Here is a 17,685-nt window from a genome sequence, read left to right on the forward strand (position 1 = left end):
TTTTTTTCCGCTGTGAGCTACCACAAGATCTTGTATATATTTCCCTGTGTTATACAGTATAATCTTGTTTATCTATTCTACATTTTGAAATCCCAGTCTGTCCCTTCCCACCCTGTTTATTTATTTTTTAATGGAGATACTGGGGATTAAACCCAAGACCTTGTGCATGCTAAGCATGTGCTCTACCACTGAGCTATACCCACCCCTACCACGTTAATTTTTTTTTAAGAGAGGAGACATACATTTCTCTTCAATTGCCATTGGTATTTCCAAGCAAAGAACTGCTAATCCCTCTCTTTTGTTTAACAGAAGGGGACTGAAGCCTGGGGAGTGGGCATGGCTTGCCCAGCTCCATGCAGGCAGGCATCAATCTGATTAGAACCTGTTTTCCTTAGTTCCTCAGGTCAGGGTGGGGTCCAGCTTGACCTTGGCTTCCTTCTCCCTTATATCTCATAACGAAGTATGTAGTATGTGCCCAATAAATGCTCCGGGAAAAGGCCCTTCATCAGCCTTGGGACAGAGTGGAGTGTCCAGACACCAGCCGGGTAGGAGAACAAACAGCCGGTGCTGCATAAATCCTCAGACTTGGTGCTGATAGAGCCCAAGACAAACCATCGTTGGGGACGCTGTAAGTGCTTCATGAGTGCTCCCAATCAGTGCTCCCTACTAATCTCCTGGTTCACCGGGACAACTCAATAGTTGCTGGGTTACCTTCAGTGCAGGAGTGAGTACGGCGGAGGAGTTAGCAGTCAAATCAGTTCTCAACGACAAGCTAAGTGCTCACCAGGAGTCCTGAGGGGAAAGCACAGGAGCCTAATTCGTGCTCCTAAGTGACACAGTCAGTACTTGTGAATGTTTCTTCTAGTCCGTCCCTGGTTGGGGGAAAGGTTGGGAATTCCCAGAGCTCCCTCAAAGGATGGGAAAGGAGAGACCGCGCTTTATTTTCCCATCTATGAAACCGGGGCACAACGGCGTCAAGCTGACTTGCGCGGGTGGGCAGTTTCGGGGGCGAGGCGGACGGGTAGGGGAGCAGGCTTTCTCTCCTCCCTCCGCCATCCTCCCCATCTGGGCTTCCAAGGATTAGGAATTTGGAGATTGGACAGTTCGTTCCCGGGCGGCCAGAAGCCCTCCCGACACGAACGTTCAGGGACTGGCACCCCAAGAGGTTGGAAAGGTGCGGGAATGAACGTTCCGCGAGCCGAAGTCCTCCTGCGCCCCGCTCCTCTCAACCTCCCGCTCCTCCTTCCCTCCATCCTCCCGCTCCCCTCCTCCTCCGTCCCCGCCCCGCTCCTGCCCTCTCATTGGCTGGGCCGGCCGGCCGGGCCTCCCCGGGATTTAAAGGGCCCGCTCTCCGCGCCGCCCTGGGAGCCGCAGCTGGTCCCGGCCTTGCGGCCTGCGGGGGAGGCTGCCCGGAGGAGGCGGCGGCGGTGGCGGCGGCGGTGCGTCCCCGGCCCCCTGGACCTCAGCTTTCTTACTGCCAGGTAGGTCGCCGGTGGTGCACGCGCGGCTCTCCAGCTCACATCCTGAGCCGGCCTCCCCTTGCGGGTCTGCAGCGCGTGTACTAGGGCCCCTCTCCATCACCTTTCCAACTACCCCTTCTGCCGTGTCCCTTCCCACCACCTCCACCTCCCTGCAGCCCCCGGGCCTGGGCAGGGCTTTGTTGGCGGCCGGGAAAGGCCGGGTAGGGGTGGGATGGGGCGCGCAGGGGATACAGGACACCCCCCACATCCGTTCAAGGAGAGATGCACACGGCCTCCAAGTGTCACAGGATCTCCCTCTCTGCCCTCCACACAGAGTGACTCTACATTGGAAACCAGGGAGGCCCCCACATTTGATATACGGGCCTAGAATGTACACCATTCAATCACCATCGGACCCGGACTGTTCCCAGCATACAAGAAACACAGGTCTTTCATTCACCGCAGGTTACGGGCTGTGTGTGTGCACCCAGGACAACCCCAACACACACAGTTGGCGGCTCAGCCTGATGTCCCTGACACTCACACCCTCTCCCAGCCCCCAGTACCGTGTCTCTACAAGGGTTGGACAGCACCAAACTGAAATCTGAGTGCTCAAGTCCATCCCTTGAGTATCGTCTGCCCCGTGGACTTCCCAGCTAGCTCCCTCTATGTCCCCCGTTTGGCAGGTCTATCCATCTGTCCATCCATCCGTGGGGGTCCGCAATGGCCACCTTCAGCCGCCAGGAATTTTTCCAGCAGCTGCTGCAGGGCTGTCTCCTGCCTACTGCCCAGCAGGGTCTTGACCAGATCTGGCTGCTCCTTGCCATCTGCCTCGCCTGCCGCCTCCTCTGGAGGCTTGGTAAGTGCCTGCCACACCATGGGCCACCACACCAGGGATATCACACCTGCCACGTTCATCCCTACCAAGCCAAACCTTATCCTGCCAAGTCTTGCCAAGTCAGCCAGGCTCCGACACGTCAAGCCTATCACATCCCACCAGGTTAAGCACCATTCTACCATACCACGTCCTACTACACCCAGCCACCTCATGCTCCACCACGGCAAGCCACATCCTGCCATGCCAACCATGCCAAGCCATGCCTTTCAGTATTCCTGGGTTCTGGGATTCTGGAAAGCTGAAGTTCTTGGATCTTGGGATCCTGAAATGTCTACATCCCAAGGTTATAAGATTCTGAAAATGCTGATGTCACAAGGTGATGGAAAGTACCGCATATCCCCAAGTACCATGTTATAGGGTTTGGAGATTCCAACAAGTTAAAATTCTCACCTTCTAAGCTTCCCAAATGCTGGCATTCTAGAATCAGGGCATAAGCTTTCTGGATTCTAGGATTCTGGAATGTTTCCACAATCGTGGCAAGCCTATATCCAAATGACAAGATTCCAAGTCCCCAAGGTTCCCATAGGATGCTGAGAATTTTGGAAATCTGAGATTCAGAGGTTCTACACTTTCTTTTTCCTTATTCTTTTATTTTAAATGGATGTTTTATTTTTTTTCCCCCCAGGTTTATCAGTTTGAAAAATTTCAAAGTTACTGAAAAGCTAAGTTGAGAGAATAGTGCAGTGAACACCCATATATGCATTACCCGACTGGATTCTCCAAATGTCACCATCTTGCCACATAAGCTCGCTCTGTTTATCTATCTATCTATCTGTCTATCTATCTATCTATCTATCTATCTATCTATCTATCTATCTATCTATCTGTCTATCTATCATCTTCCTGAATCACTTGAATAACCTGCTGCCACTGTACCCCCAATCCTTTTCTGTGTGTCCCCCAAGAACAAGGACATCTTCCCCCAAACTACAGTCTCAACCATCACCCCTCAGGAGATGCAATCTGGATGCAGTAATATTATCCAATATAAGTTATGCAGATTTCCTCCAGGGTTCCCCAGATGTCCGTTATAGATGCCTCTTTTCTTTAAACCCAAGCCCTTCCATCTCTCCAGCTCCCCAACACCTGCTTTGGGCCCCCTGCCATCCCATTCCAACCTCTAAGCCTTTCTTTACCTGGGCTGTGCCCTCTGCCTGGGTTGCCCTGCTACCAGTCCCGCTCAAATTCCCTTTCTTGTTCTCTCCCTCTGTCTCTCTGTCTCTGTCTGTCTCTCTCACGCAAAGGGTTGCCGTCCTACCTGAAGCACGCAAGCACCGTGGCAGGCGGGTTCTTCAGCCTCTACCACTTCTTCCAGCTGCACATGGTTTGGGTCGTGCTGCTCAGCCTCCTGTGCTACCTCGTGCTGTTCCTCTGCCGACATTCCTCCCATCGCGGCGTCTTCCTCTCCGTCACCATCCTCATCTACCTACTCATGGGGTACGGGCGTGAGTCCTCATCCCCACGCTGTCGGCAGAAGGGCGGGTGGGTCCCCAGATCGCTCCTCGTGAGGCTGTCCAGGACAGGGAGGACATGGGGTGTTGCTGGAGGGGGGACTCTGAGAGACTTGTGCTTTCTGAAGGCTCTTTGGGACAGGCTGGACTTGGGCTCCCCCTGGAGGAGGGATCCCTGGAGAACTCTTCCTTCATGAGGTTGTGCAGGGCAGGGGAAGGTATATCCTCCTCGCACCTGGGTTTTCCCCCTCCTTTGTGGCCATGGGAGTCATAGGGCCAAGACCACCACCTTTTTCCTCAGTGAGATGCACATGGTGGACACGGTGACATGGCACAAGATGCGAGGTAGGCAGCCCTGGACCTCTCACCTGCCCCAGCCCTCCAGCCCCACTCCACATCTCCTAACTCCCCAACCTAGTCTTTCCTTCCTCACTTTTCTCCCCCATCTGCCTCGCCCACTGGACATGCAGACCTCAGATCCCCCTTACGTCTGTGTTTTTCTCTACCATGACTTCTCCCCATCTGTCTGTCCCATCTCATGGAATCTCTTGAGTCAGGGTGTCTGCCAGTCCCGGACCCACCTGCTCGACTGCCTGTCTGACCCTGTGCCCACCTGTCCACCCTTGGACTCTTCTTTCCTGCCACCTCTCACCTGGTGTTCCCCGTGCCCCCACGCTGACCCGCTCTCTGCTCATCCACTTGACTGTGGGCACCACACATAGGGGCCCAGATGATCGTGGCCATGAAGGCGGTGTCTCTGAGCTTCGACCTGGACCGGGGTGAGGTGGGTGCAGTGCCCTCGCCCGTGGAATTCATGGGCTACCTCTACTTCGTGGGCACCATCGTCTTTGGGCCCTGGATACCCTTCCACAGCTACCTACAGGCTGTCCAAGGCCGCCCACTGGTGAGGTCCTGGGTGGACAGGCGGGCAGGGACTGTGGGAGCCACCGTGGGGCCGTGTTCATGGAGCCTTGATCCCCACAGAGCCGCCGATGGCTGCAGAAGGTGGCCCGGAGCCTGGCGCTGGCCCTGCTGTGCCTTGTGCTGTCCACCTGTGTGGGCCCCTACCTCTTTCCATACTTCATCCCCCTTGATGGTGACCGCCTCCTTCGCAAGTGAGCACGGCCTTTGAGGCCTCTGCCCAGCAGTGAGGGGGGTTGGGTAGGGACCTGGGGTCTCCCCCGCTCTGAGCTTGTCTCTTAATGCTTCTGTCTGTCTTCTGTTACTACAGCAAGAAACGCAAAGCCAGGTAAATGAAGGCAGGTGCTGAGAGCGAGTGGGGCTGACTGGGGGGATGCAGCGTGGGGCACAGTCTGTGACCAATTGGTTCTGTAAGTCTGAGACTGTCCGACCGTCTACCATGACTAGACAGAGACTGAATGTCTGTCTGTGGCTGTGGTTTGACCCAGACTGGCCCTATGACTCCATGTACAATGGATACTCCAACACATACTGTCTGGCTGTCCATCTGTTCCACTGTTTCACCATTAGAAGCAAGCTGTGACTACAACGGGGAGTGACAAACACATGCTGGTTGGTGACACTGACCTGTGACTCTGGCTAGGGGTGTATATGGGTTATTTTTCTATCAGCCACTGGCTCCTTGTGTGGGACTGGAATTCTGGTTGTCTGGCTGTGCCATTGTCAATGACGGGGGTATGTGGCTGCCCTGGATAAGTCAAGTCTGACTCGTCTGTAACTCTGGCTGGGAATGGGTCTGACTGTCGCATGTGGTGTGCGTGCGTGTCTGTGGTGGATTCTGCCTGTGGGTCTGCCTCCTCTGGCTCCGGGGTGTTGTCTAGCTGAGGGGTTATGAACGACTGCGTGCCTGTGCCTGTCTGCAGGACCAGTCATCCACCCCCGGTGTGACTGTAGGATTTCATCTGGCTGTTTGAGTGTGTGACTCTCTCCCCCACTTACTGGCCACTGATTCTGTCTGCTGCTGAATGAGGCTCTGAAAGGGGGAATGACTTGGCCTAGTGTCACCCAGCCAAAGCAGCCATGCATGAATCCCAGAACCTAAGCATTTTCCAGTGTAAGATGCGGCCTGTTTTTGACCGTGTCTGATTGTACAACTGACAGGATGACTACCTTGAGTGTAGAATTGTGTTCATGTGCATAGCAGGGTGCTTGGTGGTCTCCGTGCCCTACTAAAGGACTTCCACGTGTCTTAGGGTCACTGAGTCAGGTCAGAGAGCTGGAAGTCTGGGAGTCTGATCGAATGTGTGTTTGGACACGTGGCTGTGTCAGTGTGTAGGGTGGTGAGGTCGGCCTCTAACAGGGGCTGGGTCTGGATGTCTGGCCACGTGAGGCTGCGGGACCGGGTGAGGCTCACACAGCCATTTGAACTGCATGAGACTTACTGGTGGTGGATGGATGGATGGGTGGGACTGTCATACTGCATCCCTTTTGCTGCCATGTTTCTGTCTGTCTCGTCTACGAGCAACTCAGGCCAGCTTCCGGGGCCTCTCTGACTCTTTCCTTTCTTCTCTGCTGCCTTCCTGACTCCTGGGGGCCCTAGGGGCACCATGGTAAGGTGAGTCTACAGAGTGGGGTCAGGGATGCTGCCACACGGTGGGGTGTCACCCTGGGGCCCCGGGAGTGATGCCTCTCCCCCCGGCTTTCTCCCCAGGTGGCTGCGAGCCTACGAGAGTGCTGTCTCCTTCCACTTCAGCAACTATTTTGTGGGCTTTCTGTCTGAAGCCACAGCCACGCTGGCGGGGGCCGGCTTCACCGAGGAGAAGGATCACCTGGAATGGTGGGGAGGGCTGGGGGGCCCCCCTCTCCCACAGGGTGCCCAGAGGAGATGTGGGGGGGTGCTCCCCGGGGAGGGAACAGCCAAGAACAAAAGCGTGGCGGTCAGATGGGTTGAAATCCTCAAATGAGTTTGCATATCTCTTTTTTGCCTACAGGGACCTGACAGTGTCTAAGCCACTGAACGTGGAGCTGCCCCGGTCCATGGTAGAAGTTGTCACAAGCTGGAACCTGCCCATGTCTTATTGGCTAAATAACTGTGAGTCACCAAGAGAGTCGGGAGTCCTCAACCCACGTCCCTTTCACACATTCAAACAAGCTGAAGATAGCACAGGGACCAAAAAAAACCCCAAATCCCTGCCCTGGTGGAACTGACATTTTGATAGAGGGAGCAGATAAGAAGAAAAAAATACACAATAGTTCAGGTGGTGATAAGTGCTATGGTGAAAAAAAATAAAGCTGGTAAAGATGATCTGGGAGTGTCAGCAGGAGTGTTTGGGTGGGGGTGGCTGCAATTTTAAATGCATTTGCCAGAGCAAGTCCCACTGAGGAGCTGACATTTGAGCAAAGACCTGGGGAGGGTGAGAGAGCAAGCGATGCAGATATGCGGGGGAGGCATTTAACACATGGCAAGAACAGCAAGTGCAAAGGTCCTGAGGCAGGATCCCAGCTGGCACATTTGAGAAATAGTGAGGAGACCAGTTTGGTGGGATCAGAGTGAGTGAGGGGACCAGTTGGCAGGTGGTAGGGTCAGAGAGGTGACGGGGGCCTGGTCTTCTAGGGCCTCTCTGGCCACGGGGAGGACTTAGGCTTTTTCTTGGGTCCAAGCAGAGGAGGGCTGTGGGCTGACTTGGGTTGTGATGGGGCCCTCTGGCTACTGTGAGGACAGATGGGAGGGAGCGAGGGCGGCAGTACATATGGAGGGGAGAGATCAGATTCTGGAAATGACGGGATTTGCTGAGAGTTTGGTTGTGGGAGTAAGGGGAGGGCACATCAAGGGTGATTCTGAGGGTTTTGCCCTGAGGAACTGGAAGGGTGTCGTTGACACTGGCTGCACTTGGGGAGACTATGGGAGGAACAGGTTGGGAGGGAAGATCAGGAGCTAAGTTTTAGACATGTGAAGTTTGAGGCCATTATAAAGAGACTTTATCCCTGGGGACCCTAAGAGGTGGTGGGTATCCTCACCCTGGCCTATGACCCCATCCCTGAGGAAGGGCAGGGGGGAATCTCGGGAGACTCTCAACTCAGTCTCCCCCCTGCAGATGTTTTCAAGAACGCTCTCCGCCTAGGGACCTTCTCAGCCGTGCTGGTCACCTATGCAGCCAGCGCCCTCCTGCACGTGAGAAGGGCAGAGTGGGACTGGGGTGGTAGCCCGGTGGGGGGGCAGGGCCTCCTCCTCATTCACTTCATTAACCGCCCCCCACCGTTGCCCTGCCAGGGCTTCAGTTTCCATCTGGCTGCGGTGCTGCTGTCCCTGGCATTTATCACTTACGTGGAGCACGGTGAGTGCAGAACCCAGCCCAGCAGATGGATGGAAGGTCGGTGGGGAGCTGGAACCACTGTCCCTCCACCAGGAGGCTAACCTGACACCCTTATCACCCCCTCCATCTGCCCTAGTTCTCCGAAAGCGCCTGGCTCGGATCCTCAGTGCCTGCGTCTTATCGAAACGGTGCCCACCAGACTGTTCACACCAGCATCGCTTGGTGAGGGTTCAGCCTAGGCCACCTTGTGCCCAACGCTCCCCCTGAAAAATATTACTTCCATCTCCGTTTTATATCTGTCCGAGGGTGACCAACTTCCCCTTTCAGTGCCTGAACCAGCCCCGTAACCTCACCTCTATTCACTGGCATCCATTTCTCTAATGACCATTTCTCAAGCAACTGCTGTCTACATACCTGGCATTAGTTTCCCCCGATGAACATCTGTTGAGTGCCTGCTGGTACCAGGCACTGTTCTTGCGGAGCTGGAGACAGTAGTGAACAAAACAGACCAAAGTCCCAGCCCTCTGGGACAAACATTTTAACAGGGGAGACAGGAAATGAAAAATAAATCAAGTATGATAGTTTGTTAGATTGTGATTAGTGCCAAGGTGAAAACACATAAGGGACAGAGGAAGGGAAGTATCAGGGGGGCAAATGGTTTCTAGTTTAAATGAGGAGGTGACTTTTGAGTTTTTCACTGAAGAAGGTGAGGGAAGAAAGCATTTCAGGCAAAGGGAACAACCACTGTAAAGGCCCTGAGATGGGAGAGGGCCTGGACTGTTCGAGGAACAGCGAGGAGTCCAGTGTGGCTTGGCTTGAACAAAGTGAGTGGTGGGCCCTGTAGGTCATGGTGAGGATTTGCTTTGGTTTGTTTTTTTTTTTTTTTTCTCATTCTTTTTGCAAAAAGAAGTATGGACAATTTCAGATTTGTCTTCCACCCAAACCAACTTAAAGCCCCACCTGCCATGTTTCCTTCTCTGTCTGAACACTCACATCTCCCCCAACCTGGACACTCTCATGCTAACAGTACCCTCATCCTTCGACCACCCCACCTTGAGCTCCCATAGGAGAACCTTTCCTTTCCTACGGCGGGGGGGTTGCCCTAGACATCCTAATTCCTGTGCCTTGTGCGTTTCCCTGGGCTCCCCTGCCCAGTTGGGGCTAGGAGACAGTGATTAGGTCCAGCTGCCAAGCATATACATCTGTCCCTCACAGGGCCTGGGGGTGCGAGCCTTAAACCTGCTCTTTGGGGCCCTGGCCATCTTCCACCTGGCCTACCTGGGCTCTCTGTTCGATGTTGATGTGGACGACACCACAGAAGAGCAGGTGAGGTGGGGCCCTGGGCTGGTGACTACGCAGGGATGTGGTCCCTGCTTGTGGGAACCTTGAGGACAAAGGTGGGGAGGCCGAGCAAGGCATGAGGATCTCATGTTGTGTTCTGTGACTAGCTCGTGCAGCCTGTGCTCCTTGGTCCCAATTTTCCCATTGTCCCTCCGGCTGATTCACACTGTTGGGTCTTTTACTTGGGTGAAGTGTGCAAAATATGTTTATTTTACTTATAAAATTTATTTCATGGAGCTGGAGGGCAAAATCCAGGTTTTACTTTTTTTTAAGTTCATTATTTCATCATAGTTTTCTTTCAGCCGAATTTGCACACTCTCTTTCTTATTTAATTTTTTTTTAAATATTTTTACTTACATTGTGCAAATTCTGGATTCTATTTTAAAAGCACATGATAAAATGTATGCGCTATTTTTTACTCAGGTGGAGTATGCACAGTCCAGATTTTACTCCTTTTTAAATGAAAAACAATTATAAATAATGTTTATTCATATGGCTCTAGCAGGATCCATCCAGGTCTTGCTTCTCTTTTAGTTAAATTCTTAACTGAAAATCAAACTTTATTTTATATTATTTTATACTTTGTCATTAAAAACAATTTAAAATTTTTTACTCAGGTTAAATGTGCAAAAGCTGGGTTTTGCTTCTTTTTAAATAAAGTTTTTGCCTTATTTGAATTCAAGTATTAAAAATAGTTAATGCATATCACATGGTTCAAAAACCAAACTGGGGGGAGGGTATAGGTTAGTGGTAGAGGGCGTGCTTAGCATGCATGAGTCCTGGGATCAATCCCAAGTACCTCCATTAAAATAATAATAATAATAATAATAATAATAATAATAATAATAATAATAATAATAATAATAATAATGTTCAAAAAACCCCCAAACTATTCAAGATGTTCAGGGGAAAGTCTTACTCCTACTGTCTTACCCCCTGCCCTCTTACAGATAAGCACTTTTATTCTTTTTATTCAAATATTGTCCTAACACTTAAGCATAATAAGCAAATATAGAAAATCTATTTTCATTCCCTCCCCCTGATTTTTACCCTAAAGGTAACACATGAATGACACTGTGCTGCATGTTGCTTTTTCACATAATAATTCCTGAAAATCTTCCACATTAGTACAGTGTCCTCATTCATATTTTTCCATTGTGACACAATGTAGTTTGTCCCCTATTGGTGGACACTCAGATGATTTCCACTCCTTTCCTATTGCTTTTTGGTTTTTTTTTTTTTTTACTTTTTTTTAACTACTGTTTTTTTAATGGAGGTACTGGGGATTGAACCAAGGACCTCATGCATGCTAGATGTGGACTCTACCACTGAGCTCTACCCTCCCCACCCAACTCCTGTCCTATTGTAAGTGATGCTGCAGCAAGTAATACCTTCAATTGTGTGTGGATTCCCACAGGTGCAGAAAGAGGCAGAAAGAGCTGTAGGATCTATTCCTTTTTTAAAAATTTTATCCTATTTAAAACATTTTCTTTAAATAGAGGTACTGGGGATTGAACCCAGTACTTCATGCATGCTAAGCACACACTCTACCACTGAGCTATACCCTCCCACCCCCATAGGATCTATTCTTGATACAAGATGGAGGGGGTGGGGGTATAGCTCAGTTGGCAGAGTGCATGCTGAGCATGCATGAGGCACTTGGTTCAATTCCCAGTACCTCCATTTGAAAAGAAAGACAAGAAGATGAAGAAGTTACCTTTTTGCCCTCCCACCAGCAGTGTGTGATCCTGCCTGTCACCCCACCAACTGTGCCTCTCAGACTTCATGGAGATGTTTGCCAGTTTGAGAGGAGGAAGATTATGAGTGAGGCTGAGTATCTTTTCATATGTTTAAGAGCCATTTTTTTTCCTTTACTGAAAAGGGCTTACTCACCTCCTTTGTTAATTTTTGTCTTTTTAGAAAAAAAATGGTGGGGGGTAATTAGGTTTATTTATTTATTTTTAATGGAAGTACTGGGGATTGAACCCAGGACCTCGTGCATGCTAAGCACACACTCTACCACTGAGCTATACCCTCTCCTCTAGTTTTTGTCTTTTAAAAAAAATCAATTTCCAGGAGCTCTTTATTTATAAGGGAGAGTACAGGCTAAAAAGTGGGATTGCCTTGACTTGTCTTGTAAAATGATTTTTAAAGGAGAAGAAAATACAAAAGGAAAAAAAAACGAAATCTGCTTACCTTTCTTATTGTACCCAGTCTCTTCTCTCAGGCCTCACCTAGGGTTGCAGTGAAGTCACAGAAACATCCTTGAGCAAAGGATGGGTTTTCTTGAGGCCTTCTTTGTTCTTGCTGAGTGGGACCAACTGTCACCTCTCTCTCTCCCACAGGGCTACGGCATGGCGTACACTGTCCACAAGTGGTCAGAGCTCAGCTGGGCCAGTCACTGGGTCACTTTTGGATGCTGGATCTTCTACCGTCTCATAGGCTGAGGCACAGATGTGGACCCTCACAGCTCCCTCAAGACCCCTCCTCAGGGTCCCACCTCTGATGGGGGATGAGGGAAGGCCCTCTCTCTAATTCTTGACCCTCTCTCCATCCTTGACCTCCCCCAAGACCCCTACACACACACACACACACACACACACACACACACACACACACACACACACACACATCATTTCCATGCCTGTCAATCCCCACCCACCACAAGGCGGGAAGGGAGTGGTCCCTTCTGGGGCCTAGGGGTGGAGGATGCTTGGGGAAGCAGAGAGGGGGAGATCCAGGGCCTCCCCGCCTTCCTTGTCCCTTTTTATATACGGTTTGTTATTATCGAATAAAAGTAGGAAATGTACAAAAGGTACTTTCTTCACTGCTAAGTGGCGAATAGGAGTGAGAAAGGAGGCACAGAATGGATAAAGGTTTAGCAGCTGGACACCTGAAGTGGGAGCAGGTTGTGATTGGTTCGTGGCCAATTTATTATCATTCATGATTGGATGATAAGTCTGAGGCTAACACTGCTTAGGATAGATTGGATAGTTGGATGTGGGGGACGCCTGATACTAATTGGCTGGGAAAACTGAGGGATCCCCATTCTGATGGGTTGCTCTGACTGGGACAGAGGAAGGAAAGCAAGACAGATGAAGAGATGACACTTATTGGTCCTTAGGAGTGAGGGGTGTGGGTTCTAATTGGTTAGAAAGCCTGGAATGGCTTTGGACTCTGATGAACAGTCTGGGTGCCCACCGGCTTTGAGTTGTGGGGTTCTGATTGGCTCTTTAGAGTTGGCACAGGGAGATTGAGGTTCTCCACGTCAATTGGCCAGCAAGGCTGAGGTGAGGGGTCTGGGTTTTGACTGGTTCTGACTTGAAGTTGGGAGAGGTGAAGATGACCAGAGGGAGAGACAGAGGCGCAGTGTATAGGATGTGATCTGCCTGTCATTTTAACAGTTCCCTTGCCCATTCAGGCATTAAGACCGATGGTTGGTCTGGGAAAAGACTGGTTGCTCTGCCTTTGAAAACGAGGGCAAAGGTGAGAGGACATAACGCAATGCTGTCTCAACAGCAGATAAGGAGGTTAAACACCCAATTTCCAACGTGATTGATAAGGGGATAGAAAAATTAAAACCGACACTAGCTGCAGATTGGTTTCCAGCCGAAAACGCCCAGCAACATTGGCCCTCCCAGCCTCTTCCACTCCTGACTGGGTCTCAACCAACAGCGAAAATGGCACCACGCGTGAGGGTGGGGCCGGAGGTGCACAGAGAACTCCTATTGGTTGGGAGCAGCACCGGCCGCCTTCCCAGCCCTTCCATTGGCCAGCTCCGTAAGGCAAGGAACCTGTGAGAGGGTGGTTCTGAACTAGGAATATTTCGGAGCCAGCGAGCTAGCCTAGAGGACCCGGGAGCCTGTGGCAGAAGCTGCTGCAACCGCGCTGCTGGGTAAGCGCTCCCGTGTGGCCTGCCACTCCATTCCCTAGGTCTCAATTGCTAAACAGCCGGCCCTCTGCGCGCGTACGCAAGACCCTTCCCCCCCAACCCCTGCCCCGCCATTCCCACGCGCCTGCGCAGGACCCCCAGCTACCGCGCGGTCGTCCGGACGACAGAAGATCCGCCTTCTCATTGGGCAGCTGGACTAGAGGGTTCTAGTTCTGATTGGTGGTCTCTGTACTTGACCCTCCTTTTCCTCTTTAGCGCCCCGCACAAGACCCCTGCCCTCCGCTTCCTCTTTCTTGCAAGTTGGCTGCGGGAAGCGCTGTTTCAGGAGGAATCGGGCCATCCCACACACTGAACCTGAGGGTCGTAGTTCTGATTAGTCTTCTCTCTTCTGTCCTGCAGTTTCCAGGACTACGGGGAGGGTAATACCTTTTCGTTGAATGATGCAAGACAGTGACCCCTGCAATAGGACCTAACCTGGTCGTTGTGTCTCCCCCAGCCGACTGTGACCCATGAGGACTGGAACCAGTTCCGGCTCCTGTGTCTCCCCCAGCCGACTGTGACCCCTGAGGGCGGGCACCAGTCCTGGTTCCTGTGTCTTCCCCCACCAGACCAATGAGGACTGGAACCTAGTGTGATTCTTGTGTCTGCCCACCAGACTGTGACCAATGAGGGCAGAGACTAGGTCTGGTTCCTGCCTTCCCCAGCAGACTGTGACCAATGGGAGCTGGGACCTGGTCTGGTTCCTGTGTCTACCACATCGTATGGTTCCCAGGGGGCTGGAACAAGCTTTCAGTCTTTCTGTGGTCTTATAGCCATGTTTTTAAGTCAGTATATAATTCTTTTACTTGAGTCCGCCTGTTAACTGGTTAACTGAGTCCATTTATATTTCTTGTCATAATGAACTACTTGGATTTGATTTTATGATCTCATTCTGTGCTTTCTATTTGTTTAGGTTTATCCACCTCCTTTTTTCTTCTTTCTACATATCCACACACAGCTATCAGTCTACAGAGACATGTCCACCAACGCCGGCCCCATGCATCCATACTGGCCTCAGCACCTGAGGCTGGACAACTTTGTGCCCAATGACTACACCACCTGGCATCTCCTGGCTGGCCTTTTCTCCGTCTCTGGGGTCTTACTTACGACCACGTGGCTGTTGTCAGGTCGTGCTGCAGTCATCCCACTGGGGACTGGGCGGAGACTGTCCCTGTGCTGGTTTGCAGTGTGTGGGTTCATTCACTTGGTGATTGAGGGCTGGTTCAGCCTCTACCACGAGGACCTTCTTGGAGACCAAGCCTTATTGTCCCAGCTCTGTGAGTCCTGAGTTCTATGATGTGCTGTGGGAGGGAATTTTCTGGGAAGGGATTGATTTAGTTTACCCCCTCACCGACTCCTTTTCCATTAACTTATTTTTTAAATTTATTTAATTTTTTTGTCTCATATATATTCACATGGGTCAAAAAACAAACCATTTAAAGAGGTATGCAGTGAAAATCTACCTTCTGTCCACCAAGTTTCCCCAATTATTTATTACCACTGTTAATTGCTTATGTTTCCTTTCAGGGTTTTACACATAAATTACACACATAAGCTTCAGTTTTCACAGTTGTATAAGAGGGACCAAAGTAATATCCAAATATATATAAGACACTTAGAACAGTGTTTAGCAGACAGTAGATGCCATGTAACTGTCATGATTTTTATTTTTCCCTTTTGTGTAAATGGTAACATGCTATATACACTTCTAAACTTTGCTTTTTTTTAAATGAGGTCACTCCTCCTCAGTTCATAAAGAGTTTTGAAAGCGCAGATGTTACAGAATGATTTGACTTCTCCAGTATTGATAGGCATCCTCCCCCCCCCAACCCCAATCTCTTGCTGTTAACAAACAATACTCCTTTTTGGCCTCATGAAGAAAGCTGCCAGAACATTCTGTGTGGCAATCTGCTTTCATTTCTCCTGGATAAACAGGGAGGAGTGGAATGGCTGGGTCACATGGTAGATGGATGTTTAACTTTATGAAAAGCTGCCAAACCGTTTTCAAGAATGGCTGCACCATGTCATATTCCCAGCAGCAGTATAGGGGAGTTCTAGTGTTTTCCCATCCTCACTGACACTTGGTATGGTCGGGTGTTTCTTAAATGTTAGTCCTTCTCGTGCATGTGAGTGCTATCATTATGGTTTTAATTTGCTTTTCCTCGATGACCAGTGAAAGTTTGAGTACCTTTCATGTTTACTGACCATTTGGAAATCCTCTTTTGTGAAGAACCTATTCCAGTCTCCTGTCTATTTTTATCTTGGGTGATCTGTCTGTTTCTGACTGATTCTCTCCTCACTCTTTCATTCATTCATCTGTTCACCCTTGTGCTTGCTCTGTTTCACGCTCATTGGCTACTTCACCCTCTCCATCATTTACACCTGCCTCATTTCATGCCGCAACCATTTATTGAATACCCGACAATCACAGCAACACTTATTGTTCTGTGTCAGGTTTGCACACATTATCTTGTATATGTATATTAACTCTCGAGTCCAAACAGCTACCCCATTTCACAGATGAGGAAACTGAGGCATGGGGAGGTTATAAAGCCTGTCTTCTTACATGGGTCCTCGACTGTCATGAGTCTGAGTTCCTTTTCCTGCCAGTATTCTTCACATCTGTCTTTTGTCTTCTCCAGGGAAAGAGTATGCCAAGGGTGACAGCCGTTACATCCTGTAAGTGTTTGCCTCTGTCAAGGGAGACCTGTATCGGTTTCGGGCGGTGGTGAGTCGGGAGCACTAATGGGGTGCCTGGTGCCCTACACAGTGATGCCAGTTTCCACCCCCTATCCTTTCTTCTGCAGGAATGATAACTTCACGATATGCATGGAGACCATCACAGCTTGGCTGTGGGGTCCACTCAGCCTATGGGTGGTGATCGCCTTTCTCCGCCAGCAGCCCCACCGCTTTGTCCTACAGCTTGTGGTCTCTGTGGGTGAGGAGAGGGCCCATGCTGGATGTTTGCTGGCTTGATGGGGGATCCACAGACATGGGGGCATCCCTGCGGGTGGGATCTCTCAATAGTGCCCATTGAGGGTTGAGTCTGACTGAATTTTAACAAACTCCCTGAGGTTCTGGAACAGCCATGCCCCTCTTGGCCTGAATTCTCATTTCTCCTCCCACTCCATCACAAAGCCTCCTGTAAAGGTTCCATGAGGTGGCGCATGATGGCAAGAACTCCCGGGGTCCTCCAGGATCAGGATTCTGAGCTGCCTTCATCTGAGATTCAATGTTCTTACATTGTTAGCTTTCTGCCAACGTGAGTTCTCTTTAGTCCTGGAATCCTGAGCTGTCTTAAAGGATCTGGAGCTTCCTTAAATTCGGGAGCGATGAACCATCCTGAGTTCAGAATTTCTCAGCTTCCGATTTCTGAAATTCTCCCTTTCCTGATTTCTCAACTTTTCAGCTGGGTGACTTCAGAGTTCTTAGCTCTCTGAATTGGAGAATCCTAAGCTCTGAAGACTTGGAAAATGGCTTGGAATTGCACCTCCTCCTCACAAGGTTTCCCTCTTTCTCTTCTACCTCCCACAGGTCAGATATATGGGGATATTCTCTATTTCCTGACAGAGTACCGTGATGGATTCCAGCATGGGGAGCTGGGCCACCCACTCTACTTCTGGTTTTACTTTGTCTTCATGAATGCCGTGTGGCTGGTGCTGCCCGGAATCTTTGTGTTCGATTCAGTGATGCATCTCGCTCATGCCCAGAGCATGCTGGATGCCAAAGCCACAAAAGCCAAGAGCAAGCAGAACTAACAAGTGATGACGTGGGCTTGAACACTGGCTGTTGAGGAATTCTCCCCCTGCCAGAAGAGTCCAATCCTTGCTCCCACAGGTTGGAAGGGCAAATTGAATTGATCTGTCAAATTCAGGCTGATGGGTGGGCACCAAAAGGGCCAGAGATGGGAAAGGAAGGAGCTGTGTGGAGCAACTGTCAGCAGCCATTGGGACAAAGGTACAAGAGAACCTAGGAGGTATGGCAATGGTGGCAATTTTTTAAATCAGGAAATAAAAGATCTTGGCCCTATACTGAGAGATCTTGAATTACTAACCCCAGAGATGCCCCAAGACTGGCCCCATAGACCCCTCCATCACTAATTCCACAGACCACCATTCTCTCAGCCATAGACCCCCACCATCGTTATCACATAAACCTCACAAACCCCCATCACTGATCGCACAGATGCCCCTAATGGCTGATTAGATCCATGAGACACACCTTTAATCTCTTTTTGCGGGGGAGGGGTAATTAGGTTATTTATTTATTTAGCATTTATTTTAGTTTGTTCAGATTGACATTGGACCCATTGCTTTAAATGTACCTGAAGGTTGAAAGCAATGCATTGAGCATATTTGGCGGAGGGGGC

At 50.4% G+C, this 17,685-nt stretch overlaps 2 protein-coding genes across 8 annotated transcripts; both read left to right on the forward strand.

Moving 5' to 3' along the window:
• The first annotated feature begins 1,060 nt into the window (after nt 1-1,060).
• On the forward strand, nt 1,061-12,217 carry PORCN (porcupine O-acyltransferase). Of its 6 annotated transcripts, none has more exons than XM_032474563.1 (15): nt 1,061-1,481; nt 1,795-1,907; nt 2,147-2,319; nt 3,674-3,795; nt 4,111-4,154; nt 4,532-4,713; nt 4,794-4,924; nt 5,041-5,058; nt 6,442-6,567; nt 6,722-6,822; nt 7,826-7,902; nt 8,002-8,065; nt 8,181-8,266; nt 9,260-9,370; nt 11,731-12,216. In XM_032474563.1, the coding sequence occupies exons 1-15, from the start codon at nt 1,183-1,185 to the stop codon at nt 11,830-11,832; spliced, it is 1,749 nt and encodes a 582-aa protein (XP_032330454.1). In that variant the 5' UTR covers nt 1,061-1,182; the 3' UTR covers nt 11,833-12,216. The 6 variants fall into 6 exon arrangements, with proteins under 6 accessions (XP_032330454.1, XP_032330456.1, XP_032330457.1 ...); XM_032474565.1 differs by lacking the exon at nt 1,795-1,907 and adding an exon at nt 6,331-6,345 and having other exon boundaries at nt 3,603-3,795; XM_032474568.1 differs by lacking the exon at nt 1,061-1,481 and adding an exon at nt 6,331-6,345 and having other exon boundaries at nt 1,799-1,907; nt 3,603-3,795; nt 11,731-12,217.
• Nucleotides 12,218-13,132: 915 nt separating this feature from the next.
• On the forward strand, nt 13,133-17,347 carry EBP (EBP cholestenol delta-isomerase). Of its 2 annotated transcripts, none has more exons than XM_032474569.1 (5): nt 13,133-13,280; nt 14,230-14,593; nt 15,959-15,995; nt 16,124-16,254; nt 16,851-17,347. In XM_032474569.1, the coding sequence occupies exons 2-5, from the start codon at nt 14,293-14,295 to the stop codon at nt 17,072-17,074; spliced, it is 693 nt and encodes a 230-aa protein (XP_032330460.1). In that variant the 5' UTR covers nt 13,133-13,280; nt 14,230-14,292; the 3' UTR covers nt 17,075-17,347. The 2 variants fall into 2 exon arrangements, with proteins under 2 accessions (XP_032330460.1, XP_032330461.1); XM_032474570.1 differs by having other exon boundaries at nt 13,144-13,280; nt 14,275-14,593.
• Nucleotides 17,348-17,685: the final 338 nt, after the last annotated feature.

The sequence above is a fragment of the Camelus ferus genome, chromosome X, assembly GCF_009834535.1.
Source record: "Camelus ferus isolate YT-003-E chromosome X, BCGSAC_Cfer_1.0, whole genome shotgun sequence".
In the NCBI taxonomy this organism is placed as follows: Eukaryota; Metazoa; Chordata; class Mammalia; order Artiodactyla; family Camelidae; genus Camelus; species Camelus ferus.

Coding starts and splice junctions, on each gene's coding strand:
- PORCN (XM_032474563.1), top strand. CDS start 1,183: ATGAACGTTCCGCGAGCCGAAGTCCTCCTGCGCCCCGCTCCTCTCAAC. Junction 1,908..2,146: donor CCAGCATACAAGAAACACAG/GTCTTTCATTCA, acceptor CCCGTTTGGCAG/GTCTATCCATCTGTCCATCC. Junction 9,371..11,730: donor ACGACACCACAGAAGAGCAG/GTGAGGTGGGGC, acceptor TCTCTCCCACAG/GGCTACGGCATGGCGTACAC.
- EBP (XM_032474569.1), top strand. CDS start 14,293: ATGTCCACCAACGCCGGCCCCATGCATCCATACTGGCCTCAGCACCTG. Junction 15,996..16,123: donor GGTGACAGCCGTTACATCCT/GTAAGTGTTTGC, acceptor TTTCTTCTGCAG/GAATGATAACTTCACGATAT. Junction 16,255..16,850: donor ACAGCTTGTGGTCTCTGTGG/GTGAGGAGAGGG, acceptor TACCTCCCACAG/GTCAGATATATGGGGATATT.